This window comes from Taudactylus pleione, unplaced genomic scaffold, assembly GCF_031769625.1.
Source record: "Taudactylus pleione unplaced genomic scaffold, aTauple2 ptg000374l, whole genome shotgun sequence".
Classification (NCBI taxonomy): Eukaryota; Metazoa; Chordata; class Amphibia; order Anura; family Myobatrachidae; genus Taudactylus; species Taudactylus pleione.
The window spans coordinates 3,295,585-3,314,591 of NW_028284775.1; the positions used below are offsets into that span (position 1 = coordinate 3,295,585).

At 50.1% G+C, this 19,007-nt stretch overlaps 1 protein-coding gene across 2 annotated transcripts in view; it reads left to right on the forward strand.

Moving 5' to 3' along the window:
* The first annotated feature begins 4,906 nt into the window (after positions 1–4,906).
* The window catches only part of CCDC181 (coiled-coil domain containing 181), a 32,544-nt gene continuing 18,443 nt past the window's right edge, over positions 4,907–19,007 (forward strand). Inside the window, exon 1 of one of the 2 annotated variants that reach the window (XM_088444921.1) lies at positions 4,907–5,099. Coding sequence is in view for 1 of the 2 variants with exons in the window: in XM_088444920.1 (XP_088301046.1) it covers positions 5,167–5,266 (100 nt within the window). In the remaining variant the exon portion in view is untranslated. Of the gene's footprint in view, positions 5,100–5,156; positions 5,267–19,007 lie in introns of those variants that run through there. The other variant, XM_088444920.1, reaches the window with a different exon arrangement.

Below are 19,007 nucleotides of genomic sequence, written 5' to 3' on the forward strand. Positions count from 1 at the left end.
GCACTTACTACTCCTGCCTCAGCACTGCCCTCACTGACCCTGCGTCAGCACTGCCCTTACTGCCCCTGCCTCAGCACTGCCCTTACTGCTCCTACCTCAGCACTGCTCTTACTGCCCCTGCCTCAGCACTGCCCTTACTACTCTTGCCTCAGCACTGCCCTCACTGCCCCTGCCTCAGCACTGCCCTTACTGCCCCTGCCTCAGCACTACCCTTACTGTTCCTGCCTGAGCACTGCCCTCTCTACTCCTGCCTCAGCACTGCCCTCACTGCTCCTGCCTCAGCACTACCCTTACTGCTCCTACCTCAGCACTGCTCTTACTGCCCCAGCCTCATCACTGCCCTCACTGCTCCTGCCTCAGCACTACCCTTACTGCTCATGCCTCAGCACTGCCCTTACTGCTCCTGCCTCAGCACTGCCCTTACTGCTCCTGACTCAGCACTCCCCTTACTGCTCCTGCCTCAGTACTGTCCATACTGCTCCAGCACTGCCCCTGCCTCAGCACTGCTCTTACTGCCCTTGCCTCAGCACTGCCCTTACTGCTCCTGCCTCAGCACTGCCCTTACTACTCCTGCCTCAGCACTGCCCTCACTGCTGCTCCTGCCTCAGCACTGCCCTTACTGCTCCTGCCTCAGCACTGCCCCTGCCTCAGCACTACCCTTACTGCTCCTGCCTCAGCACTGTCCTTACTGCCTCAGCACTGCTCCTGCCTCAGCACAGCCCTTACTGCTCCTGCCTCAGCACTCCCCTTACTGCTCCTGCCTCAGCACTGCCCCTGCCTCAGCACTACCCTTACTGCTCCTGCCTCAGCACTGCCCTTACTGCTCCTGCCTCAGCACTGCCCTTACTACTCCTGCCTCAGCACTGCCCTCACTGCTGCTCCTGCCTCAGCACTGCCCTTACTGCTCCTGCCTCAGCACTGCCCCTGCCTCAGCACTACCCTTACTGCTCCTGCCTCAGCACTGTCCTTACTGCCTCAGCACTGCTCCTGCCTCAGCACAGCCCTTACTGCTCCTGCCTCAGCACTCCCCTTACTACTCCTGCCTCAGCACTGCCCTCACTGCTGCTCCTGCCTCAGCACTGCCCTTACTGCTCCTGCCTCAGCACTGCCCCTGCCTCAGCACTACCCTTACTGCTCCTGCCTCAGCACTGTCCTTACTGCCTCAGCACTGCTCCTGCCTCAGCACAGCCCTTACTGCTCCTGCCTCAGCACTCCCCTTACTGCTCCTGCCTCAGCACTGCCCCTGCCTCAGCACTACCCTTACTGCTCCTGCCTCAGCACTGCCCTTACTGCTCCTGCCTCAGCACTGCCCTTACTGCCCCTGCCTCAGCACTGTCCTTACTGCTCCAGCACTGCCCTTACTGCTCCTACCTCAGCACTGCTCTTACTGCCCCTGCCTCAGCACTGCCCTTACTACTCTTGCCTCAGCACTGCCCTCACTGCCCCTGCCTCAGCACTGCCCTTACTGCCCCTGCCTCAGCACTTCCCTTACTGCTCCTGCCTGAGCACTGCCCTCTCTACTCCTGCCTCAGCACTGCCCTCACTGCTCCTGCCTCAGCACTACCCTTACTGCTCCTACCTCAGCACTGCTCTTACTGCCCCAGCCTCATCACTGCCCTCACTGCTCCTGCCTCAGCACTACCCTTACTGGTCATGCCTCAGCACTGCCCTTACTGCTCCTGCCTCAGCACTGCCCTTACTGCTCCTGACTCAGCACTCCCCTTACTGCTCCTGCCTCAGTACTGTCCATACTGCTCCAGCACTGCCCCTGCCTCAGCACTGCTCTTACTGCCCTTGCCTCAGCACTGCCCTTACTGCTCCTGCCTCAGCACTGCCCTTACTACTCCTGCCTCAGCACTGCCCTCACTGCTGCTCCTGCCTCAGCACTGCCCTTACTGCTCCTGCCTCAGCACTGCCCCTGCCTCAGCACTACCCTTACTGCTCCTGCCTCAGCACTGTCCTTACTGCCTCAGCACTGCTCCTGCCTCAGCACAGCCCTTACTGCTCCTGCCTCAGCACTCCCCTTACTGCTCCTGCCTCAGCACTGCCCCTGCCTCAGCACTACCCTTACTGCTCCTGCCTCAGCACTGCCCTTACTGCTCCTGCCTCAGCACTGCTCTTACTGCTTCTGCCTCAGCACTGTCCTTACTGCTCCAGCACTGCCCTCACTGCCCCTGCCTCAGCACTGCTCTTACTGCCCCTGCCTCAGCACTGCCCTTACTGCTCCTGCCTAAGCACTGCCCTTACTACTCCTGCCTCAGCACTGCCCTCACTGCTGCTCCTGCCTAGCACTGCCCTTACTGCTCCTGCCTCAGCACTGCCCCTGCCTCAGCACTACCCTTACTGCTCCTGCCTCAGTACTGTCCTTACTGCCTCAGCACTGCTCTTACTGCCCCTGCCTCAGCACTGCCCTTACTGCCCCTGCCTCAGCACTGCCCTTACTGCCCCTGCCTCAGCACTGCCCTTGCCTCAGCACTGCCCTTACTGCTCCTGCCTCAGCACTGCTCTTACTGCCCCTGCCTTAGCACTGCCCTTACTACTCCTGCCTCAGCACTGCTATCACTGCCCCTGCCTCAGCACTGCCCTTACTGCTCCTGCCTCAGCACTGCTCTTACTGCCCCTGCTTCAGCACTGCTGTTACTGCCCCTGCCTCAGCACTGCCCTTACTGCTCCTACCTCAGCACTGCCCTTACTGCCCCTGCCTCAGCACTGCCCTTACTGCCCCTGCCTCAGCACTGCCCTTATTGCTCCTGCCTCAGCACTGCCCTTACTGCCCCTGCCTCAGCACTGCTCTTACTGCTCCTGCCTCAGCACTGCCCTTATTACTCCTGCCTCAGCACTGCCCTTACTGCCCCAGCATCAGCACTGCTCTTACTGCTCCTGCCTCAGCACTGCCCTTACTGCCCCTGCCTCAGCACTGCTCTTACTGCCCCTGCCTCAGCACTGCCCTTACTACTCCTGCCTCAGCACTGCCCTCACTTCTGCTTCTGCCTCAGCACTGCCCTCACTGCTCCTGCCTCAGCACTATCCTTACTGCTCCTACCTCAGCACTGCTCTTACTGCCCCAGCCTCTGCACTGCCCTTACTGCTCCTGCCTCAGCATTCCCCTTACTGCTCCTGCCTCAGCACTGCCCCTGCCTCAGCACTACCCTTACTGCTCCTGCCTCAGCACTGCTCTTACTGCTCCTGCCTCAGCACTGTCCTTACTGCTCCAGCACTGCCCCTGCCTCAGCACTGCTCTTACTGCCCCTGCCTCAGCACTGCCCTTACTGCTCCTGCCTCAGCACTGCCCTCACTGCTGCTCCTGCCTCAGCACTGCCCTTACTGCTCCTGCCTCAGCACTGCCCCTGCCTCAGCACTACCCTTACTGCTCCTGCCTCAGCACTGTCCTTACTGCCTCAGCACTGCTCTTACTGCCCCTGCCTCAGCACTGCCCTTACTACTCCTGCCTCAGCACTGCCCCTGCCTCAGCACTGCCCTTACTGCTCCTACCTCAGAACTGCCCTTACTGCCCCAGCACTGCCCTTACTGCCCCTGCCTCAGCACTGCCCTTACTGCTCGTGCCTCAGCACTGCTCTTACTGCCCCTGCCTCAGCACTGCCCTTACTACTCCTGCCTCAGCACTGCTATCACTGCCCCTGCCTCAGCACTGCCCTTACTGCTCCTGCCTCAGCACTGCTCTTACTGCCCCTGCTTCAGCACTGCTGTTACTGCCCCTGCCTCAGTACCGCCCTTACTACTCCTGCCTCAGCACTGCCCCTGCCTCAGCACTGCCCTTACTGCTCCTGCCTCAGCACTGCCCTCACTGCCCCTGCGTCAGCACTGCCCTTACTGCCCCTGCCTCAGCACTACCCTTACTGCTCCTACCTCAGCACTGCTCTTACTGCCCCTGCCTCAGCACTGCCCTTACTGCTCCTGCCTCAGCACTGCCCCTACTGCTCCTGCCTCAGGACTGCCCTTACTGCTCCTGCCTCAGCACTGCCCTTACTGCTCCTGCCTCAGCACTGTCCTTACTGCCCCTGCCTCAGCACTGCCCCTGCCTCAGCACTGCTTTTACTGCCCCTGCCTCAGCACTGCCCTTACTGCTCCTGCCTCAGCACTGCCCTCACTTCTGCTCCTGCCTCAGCACTGCCCTCACTGCTCCTGCCTCAGCACTGCCCTCACTGCCCCTGCCTCAGCACTGCCCTTACTGCTCCTGCCTCAGCACTGCCCTTACTGCCCCTGCCTCAGCACTGCCCTTACTTCTCCTGCCTCAGCACTGCCCTCACTGCCCCTGCCTCAGCACTGTCCTTACTGCTCCTACCTCAGCACTGCCCTTACTGCCCCTGCCTCAGCACTGCCCTTACTGCTCCTGCCTCAGCACTGCCCTTACTGCCTCAGCACTGCCCTTACTGCTCCTGCCTCAGCACTGCCCTTACTGCTCCTGCCTCAGCACTGCTCTTACTACTCCTGCCTCAGCACTGCTATCACTGCCCCTGCCTCAGCACTGCCCCTGCCTCAGCACTGCCCTTACTACTCCTGCCTCAGCACTGCCCTCACTGCTGCTCCTGCCTCAGCACTGCCCTTACTACTCTTGCTCCTGCCTCAGCACTGCCCTTACTGCTGCTCCTGCAGTATTATGAATTGAACAAATCTATAGAAAGAATATTTCTTAATAAGACGTAAGCACTGATGAGGATATTTGCTTTCTTATTTACATAACTGTACATGCTGCACGAGTGACCGGTAGATCTATTTTGTAGCGCAGATAAAGGGGTGGTAGTAATGTATACTATAGTACGCCTACAGTCTGAGGTTCCAGGGGATCCCCACCAGCAGCCACAGATCTGAACTCAGCCCTCATTAGTCACCAGCAGTAATCGTAATGTATGAGCCAGGTCTCATCACCGCCTCTGTCTCGCGAGGCCTGCGGTGACGTCACGTTGCCCGGTCTCCATGGTGACGGGACAGCTTTGCGGAGGCTCCGGGAGTCCCGGCTGTGTGAGCAGCGGAACGGCGGTGGCGGTGGCGTATCCGGAGCGGCGGGTGTCCCACTGGGCCTTCCCTCCGGCTCTCCTCTGACATATGTTCCGCACAGACCACCCTTCACGGATTGAGAGGTGAGACGGGACTGCAGGGGGCGGGGTAAGGTGGCAACTTTGGCGGTTACCATGGCAGCTGTCACTGATGTCTGCTGATCCCATATATCCCAGTGACCCGGGAGATCAGTGCTGCACAGTCTGTGTGTGTTTGTGTGCAGCCCTCAGGCAGGGAATGGGACTGTGGGGTAAGTCTAGGTTCCTGATAACTTATGTGTGTATCACTACATTGACCTGTACATGCTACATATACCGGGGTGACATTTACACCTGTACATGCTTCATATACTGGGTGGGATACTGGGGTGACAATTACACATGTACATATGCTGGGGTGACAAATAAACATGTACATATGCTGGGGTGAACTTTACCATTCAAATGTCAAATTCATTATTACATTATATTATGTATTTATATTCGCATAATATCAAGTTATCCTAATTTCATACAATCCAATATAACTGAAGAGCAAAAAGTTGTAATTTGCAGTAAATAAACTTATATGTAAATATTGAGTTACTAACAGCTATTTTACCTCTTATGCAAATCCCAAAGGAGACCTGCATACAGCTACAATTTATAATTGCACAAATCCTGCCCTGAATCATAGTTTTGCACCACTTATGTATCTTAAACTCTGTACACACTATGGGGTTTATGTATGAAGCATTGAAAAGCGCGGAGAAGTGAACCAGTGGAGAAGTTGCCCATAGCAGCCAATCAGCTCCTACCTATTATTTTATAGATTGAACTTGATAAATACTACTTCAAAGCTGATTGGTTGCTGTGGGCAACTTCTACTGATCCACTTCTCCACGCTTTTCACTGCGTGATACTTAAACCCCATAGTGTGTACAAAGTTTAAAATACATAAGTGGTGCAAAACTATGTTTTGTTTCGGGGCAAGATTATACTATATGATCCATCATCCAATATATCATTCTGTTGCATATTGTACACATAGTGTGTATGCCTGGCCATCGTTCAATAAATCGTCCCATCTGCTGTGCTGTACACCAGATGGGACAATTCCACGGCGACACAGTGTTGTTAAGCTGGGTACACAATATACGATCTATTGTCTAATATATTGTCCTGATGCTGTTCGGAATGATATATCGTACACATCGTATAGTGTGTATGTCCAACCCATTGTTTACTGCCTTTGTTCATCACATCTTCTCATCTGTTGTGGTTCACATCAGAGGGGATGATTCAATGAACAATGTGGTGCACATCGTGTAGTGTGTATGCACGACAGCACATGGTGTACAGGAGAAATAATCCCTTGACACAATATATTGTGCCGTCGTTAGGAAGATTGCATAGTGTGTACGCTCTATGGGCCTACTTCAGAATTGTGTTCTAATGCCACTGCTATCCCCTATGCCGTGATATGTATTGAGATACCCATAAGCGTTTTTGCAAATCCAAGCATCTGCATACGAAGACACAGCATCGGTCGTAGATTATTCAATGTTAGCAGTCTTGAGTGAGTTTATGGTTGCACAGAAAGGCCAAGGGAACTGAGACGCCGGAGTCATATTTCTTGCGAATGGGATATCAGACGCAGGATGTGACACACCTCCGAAACGGTCACGACACATCTGCATTTTTAGCTGACACTCCCCGTTACCATCTCCCAATGCTCCCTGACTGTCAATCACACTGCAAATAAATAGTTGCTGTGGTAATGTACCTTGACGCACGCACGATGTGACTGAGAAGCATGCGCTGATGGCCAATAATCGCTCAACTGCCAAAACATTGACATAGTGTTTAACTCTGAATCAGGTCCATTATCGTGTGTTTTGGGATGTAGTGAAATTGTAACGACAATCGCATCGCTTATTACATCGTATAGTGTGTACCCAGATTTAGATACCGCATATAATGATACATTGCACCGTCGTATACTGGATCATGTAGTGAGTACATCAATGTGATCTATTACATCGTATTGCTGCATCGCATCATCGTAAGGTGTGTACCTAGCTTTAGAAGAGTATGGTATATTACAGATGTGTCCAGCAGTCGCGCTAATAAGCCCCTCTCAGCACGCCAGGTCCTGTGAGACTCTGCTAGCGTCGGGAGTCTTATTTGCACTTTTTTTTTTGCCGAACCTGCTTCTAAATCGCAATGTGATGCGACTAGGACGCACCAGCAAACTGTGCTGATTAATTTGATATGTGACTCTTGTATATGCGACTGAGTCTCTGAATCTGTATACAAAGTGCTACAATGTAGCGGCTGCAGATTTTATCATTCCAAGTTCCGTTATGCTTCATATACAGACTCAGGTGCACACAGATATATAAGTGTTGCATCGCATTGCGACTTAGACTAATTTTCGGAAATAAAAGACGCAAAAAAAGACACCCGGCGCTAGCAGAGTAGCATGGGACCTGGCGGCTCACTCACACCAGACAAGTCATGCTGCGTGGCGTATTGAGGCTAGATGTATGGGGACACATCTGTAAGTCAACATTCAGACTGTCGACAGTGACATGGGGTTAATGTATGAAGGGTGAAGAAGTCGACCAGTGGAGAAGTTGCCCATAGCAACCAATCAGCTTTGAGGTGGAATTTATCAAGAACATTGTATAAAATGATAGGTAGAACAGCGATCACTCTGAGCAAAAAAAATTGTAAGTCCCAGGGACACCTCACTTTTAATAATTGGGGTACTAGTCTACTGTTTCTGGGTCCCATCACCTATTATGGGGGGCGGGGGTGGGTAGCAGTAGAGATAGGAGTAAAGGCAGGGAGACGTTGGGGAAGAGCTGTGGGTAGCAATGTATATAATCCATGTCCTTGTCTTGCATTCTAATGTACTGTAAGTCTTTAGTCACGTATTTGTTTATATATTTTGTAAGGCGATGCAGAACACTTGTGGCGCCATATAAATAAATGATGATAATAATAATAATAATAATAATAATAATAGTAGAGGGGAGTAAGGACAAGCAATGCTGGGGGTATGGAGGGAGTAAGTGCATACAGCAGTTTTGACATTGCTGGGGGGCAAGGATAGAGCTAGGGGTAGGCAGTGTTGGGGGTAGGGAGTGGTAAAGAGTAGATAGCAGTATGTGTGCAGTGGGCATCTTGCAGTATGTATGTGTACAGTGGTTATGTGTGCAGTATGCAGGGCTATTTTCTTGGAAAAATAGGCTCAGGAGCTACTGGGAGTGGAGCTATAGAAAACATATACATTTTATATATATATATATATATATATATTAGTATTTAGAAAAGGAGGCAATCAAAAGGGTATGCAGTCGGGAAGCCGGCGAACCTAATCCCGACAGCCGGCTTCCCGACTGTCATATCCCAGCAAGGGTCTTAAGACAGGCGTCGATATGCCGACGCCTGTCATTAGACATACGCCGGGAGCCCGGCATCCCGATCGAAGGGATGCCGGGCGCCGATCACGGATAGCCACGGGGGCGGGGGAGGGTTAGGTTTAGGGTTCCCGGGGGAGGTGCCTAACCCTAACCCTCCCTTCCCCTAGCCTAACTCTAAACTCTCGGGGGGGACTTAGGGAGGCACCCCCCCGAGAGTTTAGAGTTAGGCTATGGGAAGGGAGGGTTAGGGTTAGGCACCCCCCCAGGGGACTTAGATTTAGGCGGCGGGGAAGGGGGGGTTAGGTTTAGGCACTTAGCGGGGGGATTAGGGTTAGGCACTGGGGAGGCGGGGGAAGGTTAGGGTTAGGCACCTCTAAGGGAGGGTTAGGATTAGGGGGTAGAAATAGGTTAGTTAGTACTTACCTTAGGAGGATCGGGATTTCCTCCTCTGCCAGGATGCCGCTGTCGGGATTCCAGCGGTAAATCATACCGATTCCATCAAAAGGGCCTTTAAAACAAAATATATCTTATGGAAAATACATTTTGGTCCAGGACATTACGGCATAGTTAAGGAGAGGCTCAGGAACTGAGTTCCTGCTTGTTCCTGCAGTGGGTATGTGTTCAATATGTATGTGTGCAGTGGACATCTGTGCAGTATGTATGTGTATAGTGTTCCCTCTAGCTTCGGCGGGAGGCAGGGCGCCGGAGCTAGAGAGGGCATGCCCGTGCGCGCGTCCCCTTTTCGTGACTCTTGGGGGCGTGCCCGGCACTTACGGACACGCCGGGCAGCCCCCAAGCCTTGCAGACAGGGAGAATAGACGCCGGGCGCATGCTCTCCGGCGGTGACCGGGTCACCGCATGTTTCTCCACCCGCGGGACACTGCGTCCCGCGGGTGAGAACGGCTCCCGCAGGCTGTGAGGGCAGGGTGCTTTTTGCCCTCCAGAAGGAGGGCAGGGCGCCGCACCCCGCTAAAACAGCCTAGCGGGAACGCTATGTGTACAGTGGGTATGTGTGCAGTATGTACAGTCAGGTGCATAAATATTGGGACATTGGGCCTGATTCAGAGCCGGACGCTCTGACCAGAGCGCTCGCTCTGAATCAGGGCCCTCCTACATGAAATGGAGCGGCCTCTTGGACGCTCACATAGCTGTGGGTGAGGGTGACCACCCACAGCTATAGCAAGCATCCATGATGATGGTCAAGACCATCGCGACCATCGGGCTTGCGACGGAGACCCTGTGGTAGGGTCTCGCTGCCGCAAGCCCTGGAGTGATTTTGGCTCTATCAGAGGCAAATCACTCCCACTGACATCACTACTGATGTCAGTGGGGCCGGCTTCAGACGGTAGGCGTTCCCATAGGAACGCCTCCGTCTGGCAGCCACGCCCCCAGCACGCCCACCAATCAACATCAATCAACATCGCCCACCAATCAACATCGACAGCACGCCTCCTTTGGAGCGAGACCCGGAGCGACGGCTACCCCGTCGCTAGCCGGGTCTCGCGCATGCGCACGACGGAGCTCCCTCCGTCGTGCGCATGCACAGTAGGGCACCATCGACCCGCTTGCGAGCGTCCTGCGCTCGCGAGTGGGTCTGAATCAGGCCCATTGACAGAATTTTCATATTTTGGCCTCTATTCACCACCACAATGGCTTTGAAATGAAACAAACAAGATGTGCTTTAACTGCAGACTTTCAGATTTAATTTGATGGTAATTACATCCAAATTAGGTGAACGGTGTAGGATTTACAACAGTTTCCATATGTGCTTCACACTTTTTAAAGGGCCAAAAGTAATGGGACTATCAACTCAAAAGCTATTTCATGGACAGGTGTGGGCTATTCCCTCGTTATTTCATTATCAATTAAGCAGGTAAAAGGACTGGAGTTGATTCTAGGTGTGATATTTGCATTTGGAATCAGTTGCTGTCGACTCTCAATATGAGATCCAAAGAGCTGTCACTATCAGTGAAGCAAGCCCTCATTAGGCTGAAAAATCAAAACGAACCCATCAGAGATAGCAAAAACATTAGGTGTGGCCAAATCAACTATTTGGCACATTCTTAAAAAGAAAGAAAGAACGCACCGGAGAGCTCAGCAACACCAAAAGACCCGGAAGACCACGGAAAACAACTGTGGTGGATGACAGAGGAATTATTTCCCTGGTGAAGAAAAACCCCTTCACAACAGTTGGCCAAATCAAGAACACTCTCCAGGAGGTAGGTGTATATGTGTCAAAGTAGACAATCAAGAGAAGACTTCACAAGAGTGAATATAGAGGGTTCACCACAAGATGTAAACCATTGGTGAGTCTCAAAAACAGGAAGACCAGATTAGAGTTTGCCAAACAACATCTAAAAAAGCCATTACAGTTCTGGAACAACATCCTATGGACAGATGAGACAACGATCAACTTGTACCAGAGTGATGGGAAGAGAAGAGTATGGAGAAGGAAAGGAACTGCTCATGATCCAAAACATACCACCTCATCAGTGAAGCATGGTGGTGGTAGTGTCATGGCGTGGGCATGTACGGCTGCCAATGGAACTGGTTCCCTTGTATTTATTGATGATGTGACTGCTGACAAAAGCAGCAGAATGAATTCTGTAGTGTTTCGGGCAATATTATATGCTCATATTCAGTCAAATGCTTCAGAACTCATTGGACAGCGCTTCACAGTGCAGATGGACAATGACCCGAAGCATACTGCAAAAGCAAGCAAAGAGTTTTTTAAGGCTGAAAAGTGGATTGTTATGCAATGGCCAAGTCAATCCCCTGACCTGAATCTGATTGAGCATGCATTTCACTTGATGAAGACAAAACTGAAGGGAAAATGCCCCAAGAACAAGCAGGAACTGAAGACATTTGCAGTAGAGGCCTGGCAAAGCATCACCAGGGATGAAACCCAGCGTTTGGTGATGTCTATGCGTTCCAGACTTCAAAGGATTTGCAACAAAGTATTAAAAAGTGAAAGTTAGATTTAGGATTGTTTAGTTTTTCCCATTACGTTTGGCCCCTTAAAAAGTGGGAGGCACATATAGAAACTGTTGTAATTCTTACACCGTTCACCTGATTTGGATGTAATTACCCTCAAATTAAATCGGAAAGTCTGCAGTTAAAGCACATCTTGTTTGTTTCATTTCAAAGCCATTTGTGGTGGTGAATAGAGGCCAAAATATGAAAATTCTGTCAATGTCCCAATATTTCTGCACCTGACTATGGGCCTGATTCAGAGCCGCTTGTAAGCGGCCGCTTGTTCGCTCCGAGCGATGTTCGCACAACTGCGCATGCGTATGGGTCGTAATGTGCATGCGCCAACCAGTCAATGCGGTCGGAAATCTAGGGCTCGCAAAATAGCGAGTGCCTGCTAATTTGAGTGACAGGATGAGGCGTTTGTGGGTGGTAACAGGGGAAGGTGCTTGAAAACGGGGAGTGGTGATCCGAACGCAGGCGTGCCAAACGGTCAAAACGGGCGTTTTAAGGGTGTGCATAATTAACAAAGCAGCGTCATCGACCACGTCAGTTGGTTGTTTCTTAACCTGAACTGTTTGCATGATTGCGGTAGGAAAATCCAACCACAAGCACTGCGAGCAGTTCAGACGCCTTTCGATGTACTCGATTAATCTAATAAATAGCGGAGATGACGTAGGATGCGAGCGGCCAGGGGGCGTCTTTACAAAATAGCGAGCGCATGTTTCGTTCGCTCGCTCAGACTTAGAGGCGTCAACAGACCGCAAAGAGCGAGCGCTCAATTTAAATAGCCGGCCCCTTTTTCAGAACGAGCGAGCGCAAATAGCGTCCAGCTCTGAATCAGGCCCTATGTCTGCAGTGTGTATGTGTTCAGTATGTATGTTCAGGTCTGCAGTGGGTATGTGATCAGTATGTATGTGTGCAGTGGGCATCTGTGCAGTATGTATGTGTACAGTGGGTGTGTGTGCAGTATGTATGTCCTGCAGTGGAAATGTGTTCAGGTCTGCAGTGGGTATGTGTTCAGTACAGGGGCGTCTTTAGAGAGGAGGAGGCCCATGTACATCACTCATTACGAGCCCCCTCCTCTCACTCCGGTGGCCGGCAGCCGACTGACGTGGCTGGCCAGCCACTGCAGAATCAATAGACTCTGGGAACTAGAGTGTGCCCAGGGTCTATTGCGCATGCAATGGCGGCCGCGCCATTTCCCAGAGATCTCACAGCGCATGCGCAAAACGGCGGAAAAATGTCAGAGACAGCCATTTTCCGGCATTTGAACAGCGCTGGGAGACCCGACGCGGGATTTTGGAGAGGTAAGTATTACAAAGTATGGGTGCAGGGTGTGCGGTGCGGGACGCCCTGGTCCTGGGGGCACGTGTGCACCGCACACCATGTACCCATTATAGATACGCCCCTGGTTCAATATGTATGTGTGCAGTGGGCATCTGTGCAGTATGTATGTCTGCAGTGGTTATTTGTACAGTATGTATGTGTGCAGTGGACATCTATGCAGTATGTATATGAACAGTGGGCATGTGTTCAGTATGTATGTGTGCGGTGGGCATGTGTTCAGTATGTGTGTGTGTGCAGTGGGTATCTGTACAGTATTTATGTGTACAATGGATATGTGTGCAGTATGTATGTCCTGCAGTGGGTATGTGTTCAGGTCTGCAGTGGATATGTGTTCAGAATGTATGTATGCAGTGGGTATGTGTTCAGTATGTATGTGTAGAATGGATATGTGTTCAGAATGTATGTGTGCAGTGAGCATCTGTGCAGTATGTATATCTGCAGTGGGTATGTGTGCAGTGGACCTCTATGCAGTTAGTATATGTACAGTGGGCATGTGTTCAGTATGTATGTGTGCGGTGGGCATGTGTGCTGTATGTGTGTGTGTGCAGTGGGTATCTGTGCAGTATGTATGTGTAGAATGGATATGTGTGCAGTATGTATGTCCTGCAGTGGGTATGTGTTCAGTATGTATGTGTGCAGTGGGCATCTGTGCAGTATGTATGTCTGCAGTGGGTATGTGTGCGGTATGTAAGTGTGCAGTGGACATCTATGCAGTATGTATATGTACAGTGGGCATGTGTTCTGTATGTATGTGTGCAGTATGTGTGTGTGCAGTGGGCATCTGTGCAGTATGTATGTCTGCAGTGGGTATGTGTGCGGTATGTAAGTGTGCAGTGGACATCTATGCAGTATGTATATGTGCAGTGGGCATGTGTTCAGTATGTATGTGTGCAGTATGTGTGTGTGCAGTGGGCATCTGTGCAGTATGTATGTTTGCAGTGGGTATGTGTGCGGTATGTAAGTGTGCAGTGGACATCTATGCAGTATGTATATGTACAGTGGGCATGTGTTCAGTATGTGTGTGTGCAGTATGTGTGTGTGCAGTATGTATGTGTGCGGTGGTCATGTGTGAAGTATGTATGTGTGCAGTGTGCAAAGTTCTGACAGTGAGGGGATTAGTACTGCGGTAGAGTCCTCGCCGTCAGGGTGTCACAGGGGAAGAGATATGGCACTGATGTAGTCGATTTAGATGACTGTACAGGCTTTCTGCAGACGCCAGGATGCAAGGTTATAAATGATACAAAGGACTTGTCAGCACAGGGTCACAGCCTCTCAATATGGCGCTATTTCCCGGGGTCACAGCCTCTTAGTGCGGAGTTGCCCTCATGGGGTCAGACCACAGCCTCTCAATATGGAGCTGAACACTCAGAGATCTGTGAGGAGAGAGTGTGGCGTCGTCACGTGACCAGGAGGTGGAGGTGTCAGGTGGTGATTGGATGAGGAGATGCTGCCACCCGCAGTAATTGGTTAGGGAGACACTGAGGATGTTATTGGGCCGGCTGCTGCGGCGCACACACACAGTGCATCTTGCGGTACCCTCTCATTTTTAAAAACGGAGCCCCTCCCTGCCTGTAGCACATACACGCTATAACGCGTATTTTAAATCACTGGGTAGAAGTTGATCGATTGCTATAGGGAACTTCCCCACTGGTCTTCTTCTCCGCTCTTTTTTCTGCTTGATACATCAACCAAATAATGGGCATCATTCAGAGTTGTATGCTAATAGCATTACTGCTGCATCTTTGGATGCAACAACAATGCTAAAATATTCTAATGCTGCAGGAGGCATCTGAAGCCAAAAGATTGCTTCTGTCGGCATTGCAAATCTGAGTGCTGCTTTTGAAGATGCAGCATCGGATCGCCTGCAATGGTGGCAGTCATTACCCCTCTGAGTAAGTCTAAGCTTACTCAGAATGGGCAGCGGAGCTCCCCTGCCGGGGCCAGGAAATCTGCGTCGGAAGACGCAGACTTTGCCCTTGGCACTCTCACAAAAAGGAGGCGACATGCCTCCATTTTGGGGAATCGTCCTATTCGCCGCCCATTCCCTGCCCTTAAATATCTGCAGCCTGTCAATCAGGCTGTGGCATCTACGGCTCTGCGACTGGGGTCGCAATCGCATTGCAGCAAAGCCATGGCACATGCACAGTCCCAAAACATCGGTCAATTGCGAATTATAGGGGAATGGTTACAACTCCGAATCAAGCACAGTGTCAACAATGTCAGATTATAGACAATGTGAATGTTGACATTCGCCATGTCAACAATGCGATTTGGCATGTACTTTTAACCTAACCGCAGCCTAACCTAACTTTAACACCAACATCGGCTGTTAATAATGTCGACATTATCTCAGTCACTGTCGACATGTCAACTTTATGACTGCATACCTCTCAGTATTACCTGCACATTTCCCACACCACCAGTTCATGCTCTACTTATGGTGTTGTAAGTCTCTTTGCTCTTGCAATCCCCATAGCATGCCCCTTGCACCTAGGCCAAAAGCATTATCATACAAAGCGCTTTTTGACACATTGATAAGCTGTACTGGAGTCACTCCTTTATGATTTGTTTCTTATTGTGAAGTAGTGTATACTCAGTGAAGTCTCTTAGCTACATGCCACAAAGTCGTACAATCCTGGCACACAAATAAATACAGCAGCACTCCTCTGCTCATAAAGATATAGGTGCGCATGTTGTGGCCAAGATCCACCTGAATCCCCTGCTGTAGTAACAGAAACAGCAGCAACACTAGAGCTGAATACACACACAACGATTTAGTAAATGAACGATTTTAGTAAACGATTTTCGTTCATTTTTTCAAGGGAAAAGTGAACGAAAATCGTTTACTAAAATTGTTCATTTACTAAATGTAATGAACGATTGTTTTGAACTACAAACGATTTTTGCATATTCCCTTACTGAAAATCGTTGAGTTGGTCAGTCTGACTGAACTACAAACTACAAACGTGAACGCGCATGAACGATAATTGTTCATCGTTTTAACTCAGAAAGTGAACGATTTTTTCAACGATTGAACGATAAACGATATCGTTAACGATAATCATTCAAAAAATCCTTGTGTGTGTATGCATTTTAGCAGATTAGAGCAAGTGCAGGGTTATAATACGAGACAGCATCACAGCACTGTTCTATCTTTTCTCTTCTACCCACGTTTGTTTCTCAGTTACTAAAGCCGCACCTCCAGTTATTTTTTTTAAAGACATTTGGAAATACGTAGCAATACATTTTATTGTTTATTTAAGACAAAGGACTAGAGTACCCATATTTTATTTAGCAAGAATAGCCATGGAGAACATACAGATCATTGTTTCAAAATATGTAATTTGTATTGTATTGGTCTTTTCACTTGTTCACTTAATATGTTATAGTCCATGGTCAGTATTAGGTATGCATGCTGTGGTTAAGTGTATTGTTTTCCTAGCAGTTCTGACCCATAATTGTTTCCATAGTGAAAAAGAACATGAGTAACCATTACCTAATCACTACACTGTTTGTGAAATGATTGATTTATCATAGCAGCTTCAGTTTAATTAGTTTAAAGAGATTAGGGATGAGAAAAGTAACCATTTGATTAGGTACGCTTGAAAGAAAGTAGATATATTCAGATAATTTATAGTCAATATCAATTTAAAATTTGTAATATCAATTTTAAATTTGTAATAACAAGTTAGGCCAAAAAAATAAGGTTACACAGCCCTTAATATAGAGGGAAATATTTTATAAATATTTGGGTTTAGAATTTGTTAATAGTTTTTTTTTTTTTTTTTTTTAAATCTGTACATCTTCAGCAAGTGGACAGATTAGCACTGCAGGCCCACGATGGTTTCCAGAGCAAAACGTTTTTTGTTGCTGTTCTTCTGTTTAGCATTGTATTCTTCGGGTCACCTCTGCTCCTTGCCATTATCACAACAACAACAACTTACTAATACCCCTTTTACACCAGAGCAAAAACCTGGGTTATTGCTGGGTCTACCCAAGTCGCAGCTCAGTGTAAAAGGGTCCCTGAAAAATAACCCGGGTCAAGTGACCCTGCAATCCAACCCAGGTAGCTACCAGGGTCGGACCCAGGATGGACCTGGGTAATGGTGCAGTGTAAACGGCGCAACCCGGGTTATCCAACCTGGGTCATGCCTAAAATGAGCTGATTGGTGGTTGTGGAGCAATCACCTCCCACTTTTTATGACCTCACAAGTCTAGCAGGGCAGACCCAGGCTCAGTGTGAAAGGGGCTGACCTGAGAATCACCCAGATTGGTGGTGCTGTGTAAACGGTGTCTTGAAAAAAAAGGTTGAAAAAGTCCCAGGAATGGGACGAAACGCGTTGCTGCCCTTACCTGCTCATAGTGTCTTGTCCTGTAACCTGCTCCTGCAAAGTGCTGCCAGTGCCCGCAGTGTCTGATCCTGGTGCGAGGAGAATCTACAAGTCGCGGACGCGCCTAATTATCTACCCGGATCTCCTCTCAGCGTTCTCTTGGCCCCGGTATCCGGCAGGTAATCATACTATGTAGCCGGACGGAGAGCCACTGCACCTGATCTTTGAGACAGTGTGTCCCTGAGTGCATTCTGACTTGGTCAGTGATATACTGCATAGCCGGTGAGACATTTCACCATCTCTACCGTGCAATTGTTCAAGACTTTTAAACTGGCCAGTACTTTAAAAAAATTTCAGCATTGTGTGCCCGACGGGGTTAACACTTCAAATATCCAAAAAGCCATTAACTGTTGTGCTATACAAGCTCCAGATTTTCTATCATCGTGGATATTTAAACTGACACATTGGCCCTCATTCAGAGCCACTCGCTAGCGGCAGTACGCTCGTTCCGAGCGATGTTCGCACATCTGCGCATGCGTACAGATCGTTATACGCATGCGCGAACCAGTCAGTGCGGCCGAAATTCATGTGCTCGCAATATAGCAAATGCCTGCTATTTTGAGTGACAAAATGAGGCGTATGTGGGTGGTAACAGGGGAAGGTGCTTGAAAATGGGGAGTGGAGATCCGAACGCAGGCATGCTTAAAGGTCAAAACGGGCGTTTTATGGGTGTGCATAATTAATACAGCAGCGTCATTGACCACGTCACTGGGTTATTTTATAGCCAGAACTGCTCGCAAGATTGTGGTAGCAAAAACCAACCACAAGAATAGCGAGCAGTTCATACGCTGGTCGATGTACTCGATTAATCTAATAAATAGCGGACATGACGTATGGTGCGAGCGGCCAGGGGGCGTTGTGCGAACATCGGTAGGAACGAACGAGCGGCCGCTTACAAGCGGCTCTGAATCAGGCCCCATGTCCGTAAACCCAGGTTGGATCCGGGTTTTTGGTGGAAAAGAGGTATTAGAGTACCTTATGTGTTGTTCCTTAACTACATAATCCTTCACAACAGCACAGTGTTTAAAAATGAAACGGCTGTAGCAGGGCAATAATACGTCATGTGTTAGACCCACCCCCCAAAAATGTGATGTCATGAAATCGCAATGGGGGGTGGGGCACCTGGGATCAGAAAGGAGTTGAGTGCCTAGAACATCTTTTGGATAGGGATGATCATTGGAAACTGATGGTTAGCAATCATCGATGTTCACAATTCGATGGAAGTAATATTTTCAATTAATTCAAGTTTGAATACAATCTGATGCTCCTTTCAAAGTCCATCCAATGGCTGATTGTTTGAATTCAGCTGCAGACACCGGGAAGTGCTGTCCGCTGGTCAGTTTATGTGCGTATGCGCACAGAATAACCATCGATGGTTATACCATTGTATGTTTCATGGTTATTATGCAATGGCTAGTAGTCATCGGGATACGTTTAAGAAGTCGGCGGCCGCAATCCCGACCGCCGGCTTCCCGAATCCTCTATCCCGCCTAGGGTTAAATGACAGGCATCTAAAATCTAGACGCCTGTCATTTTCCCGAAGGGATGCCGGGCGCCGCGAGCGGACAGCCGCGGGGGGGAATGGTTAGGCTTAGGGCACCCGGGGGGGAATTAGGGTTGGGCACCCCCCCGGGAGGGTTAGGGTTAGGCTAGGGGGAGGGTTAGGGTTAGGCACCCCCGGGGGGGACTTAGGGTTAGGCACCCCCCTGGGGACGTTAGGGTTAGGCACTTGGGGCGGAGGTTAGGGTTAGGCACCCCTAAGGAGGGTTAGGGTTAGGGGGGTTGGTTAGGTTAGTTTATACTTACCTTAGGGACGATCGGAATTTCCAGCACTGTCGGGCTTCCGCTGCCGGGCTCTGCTGTTTTGTCGG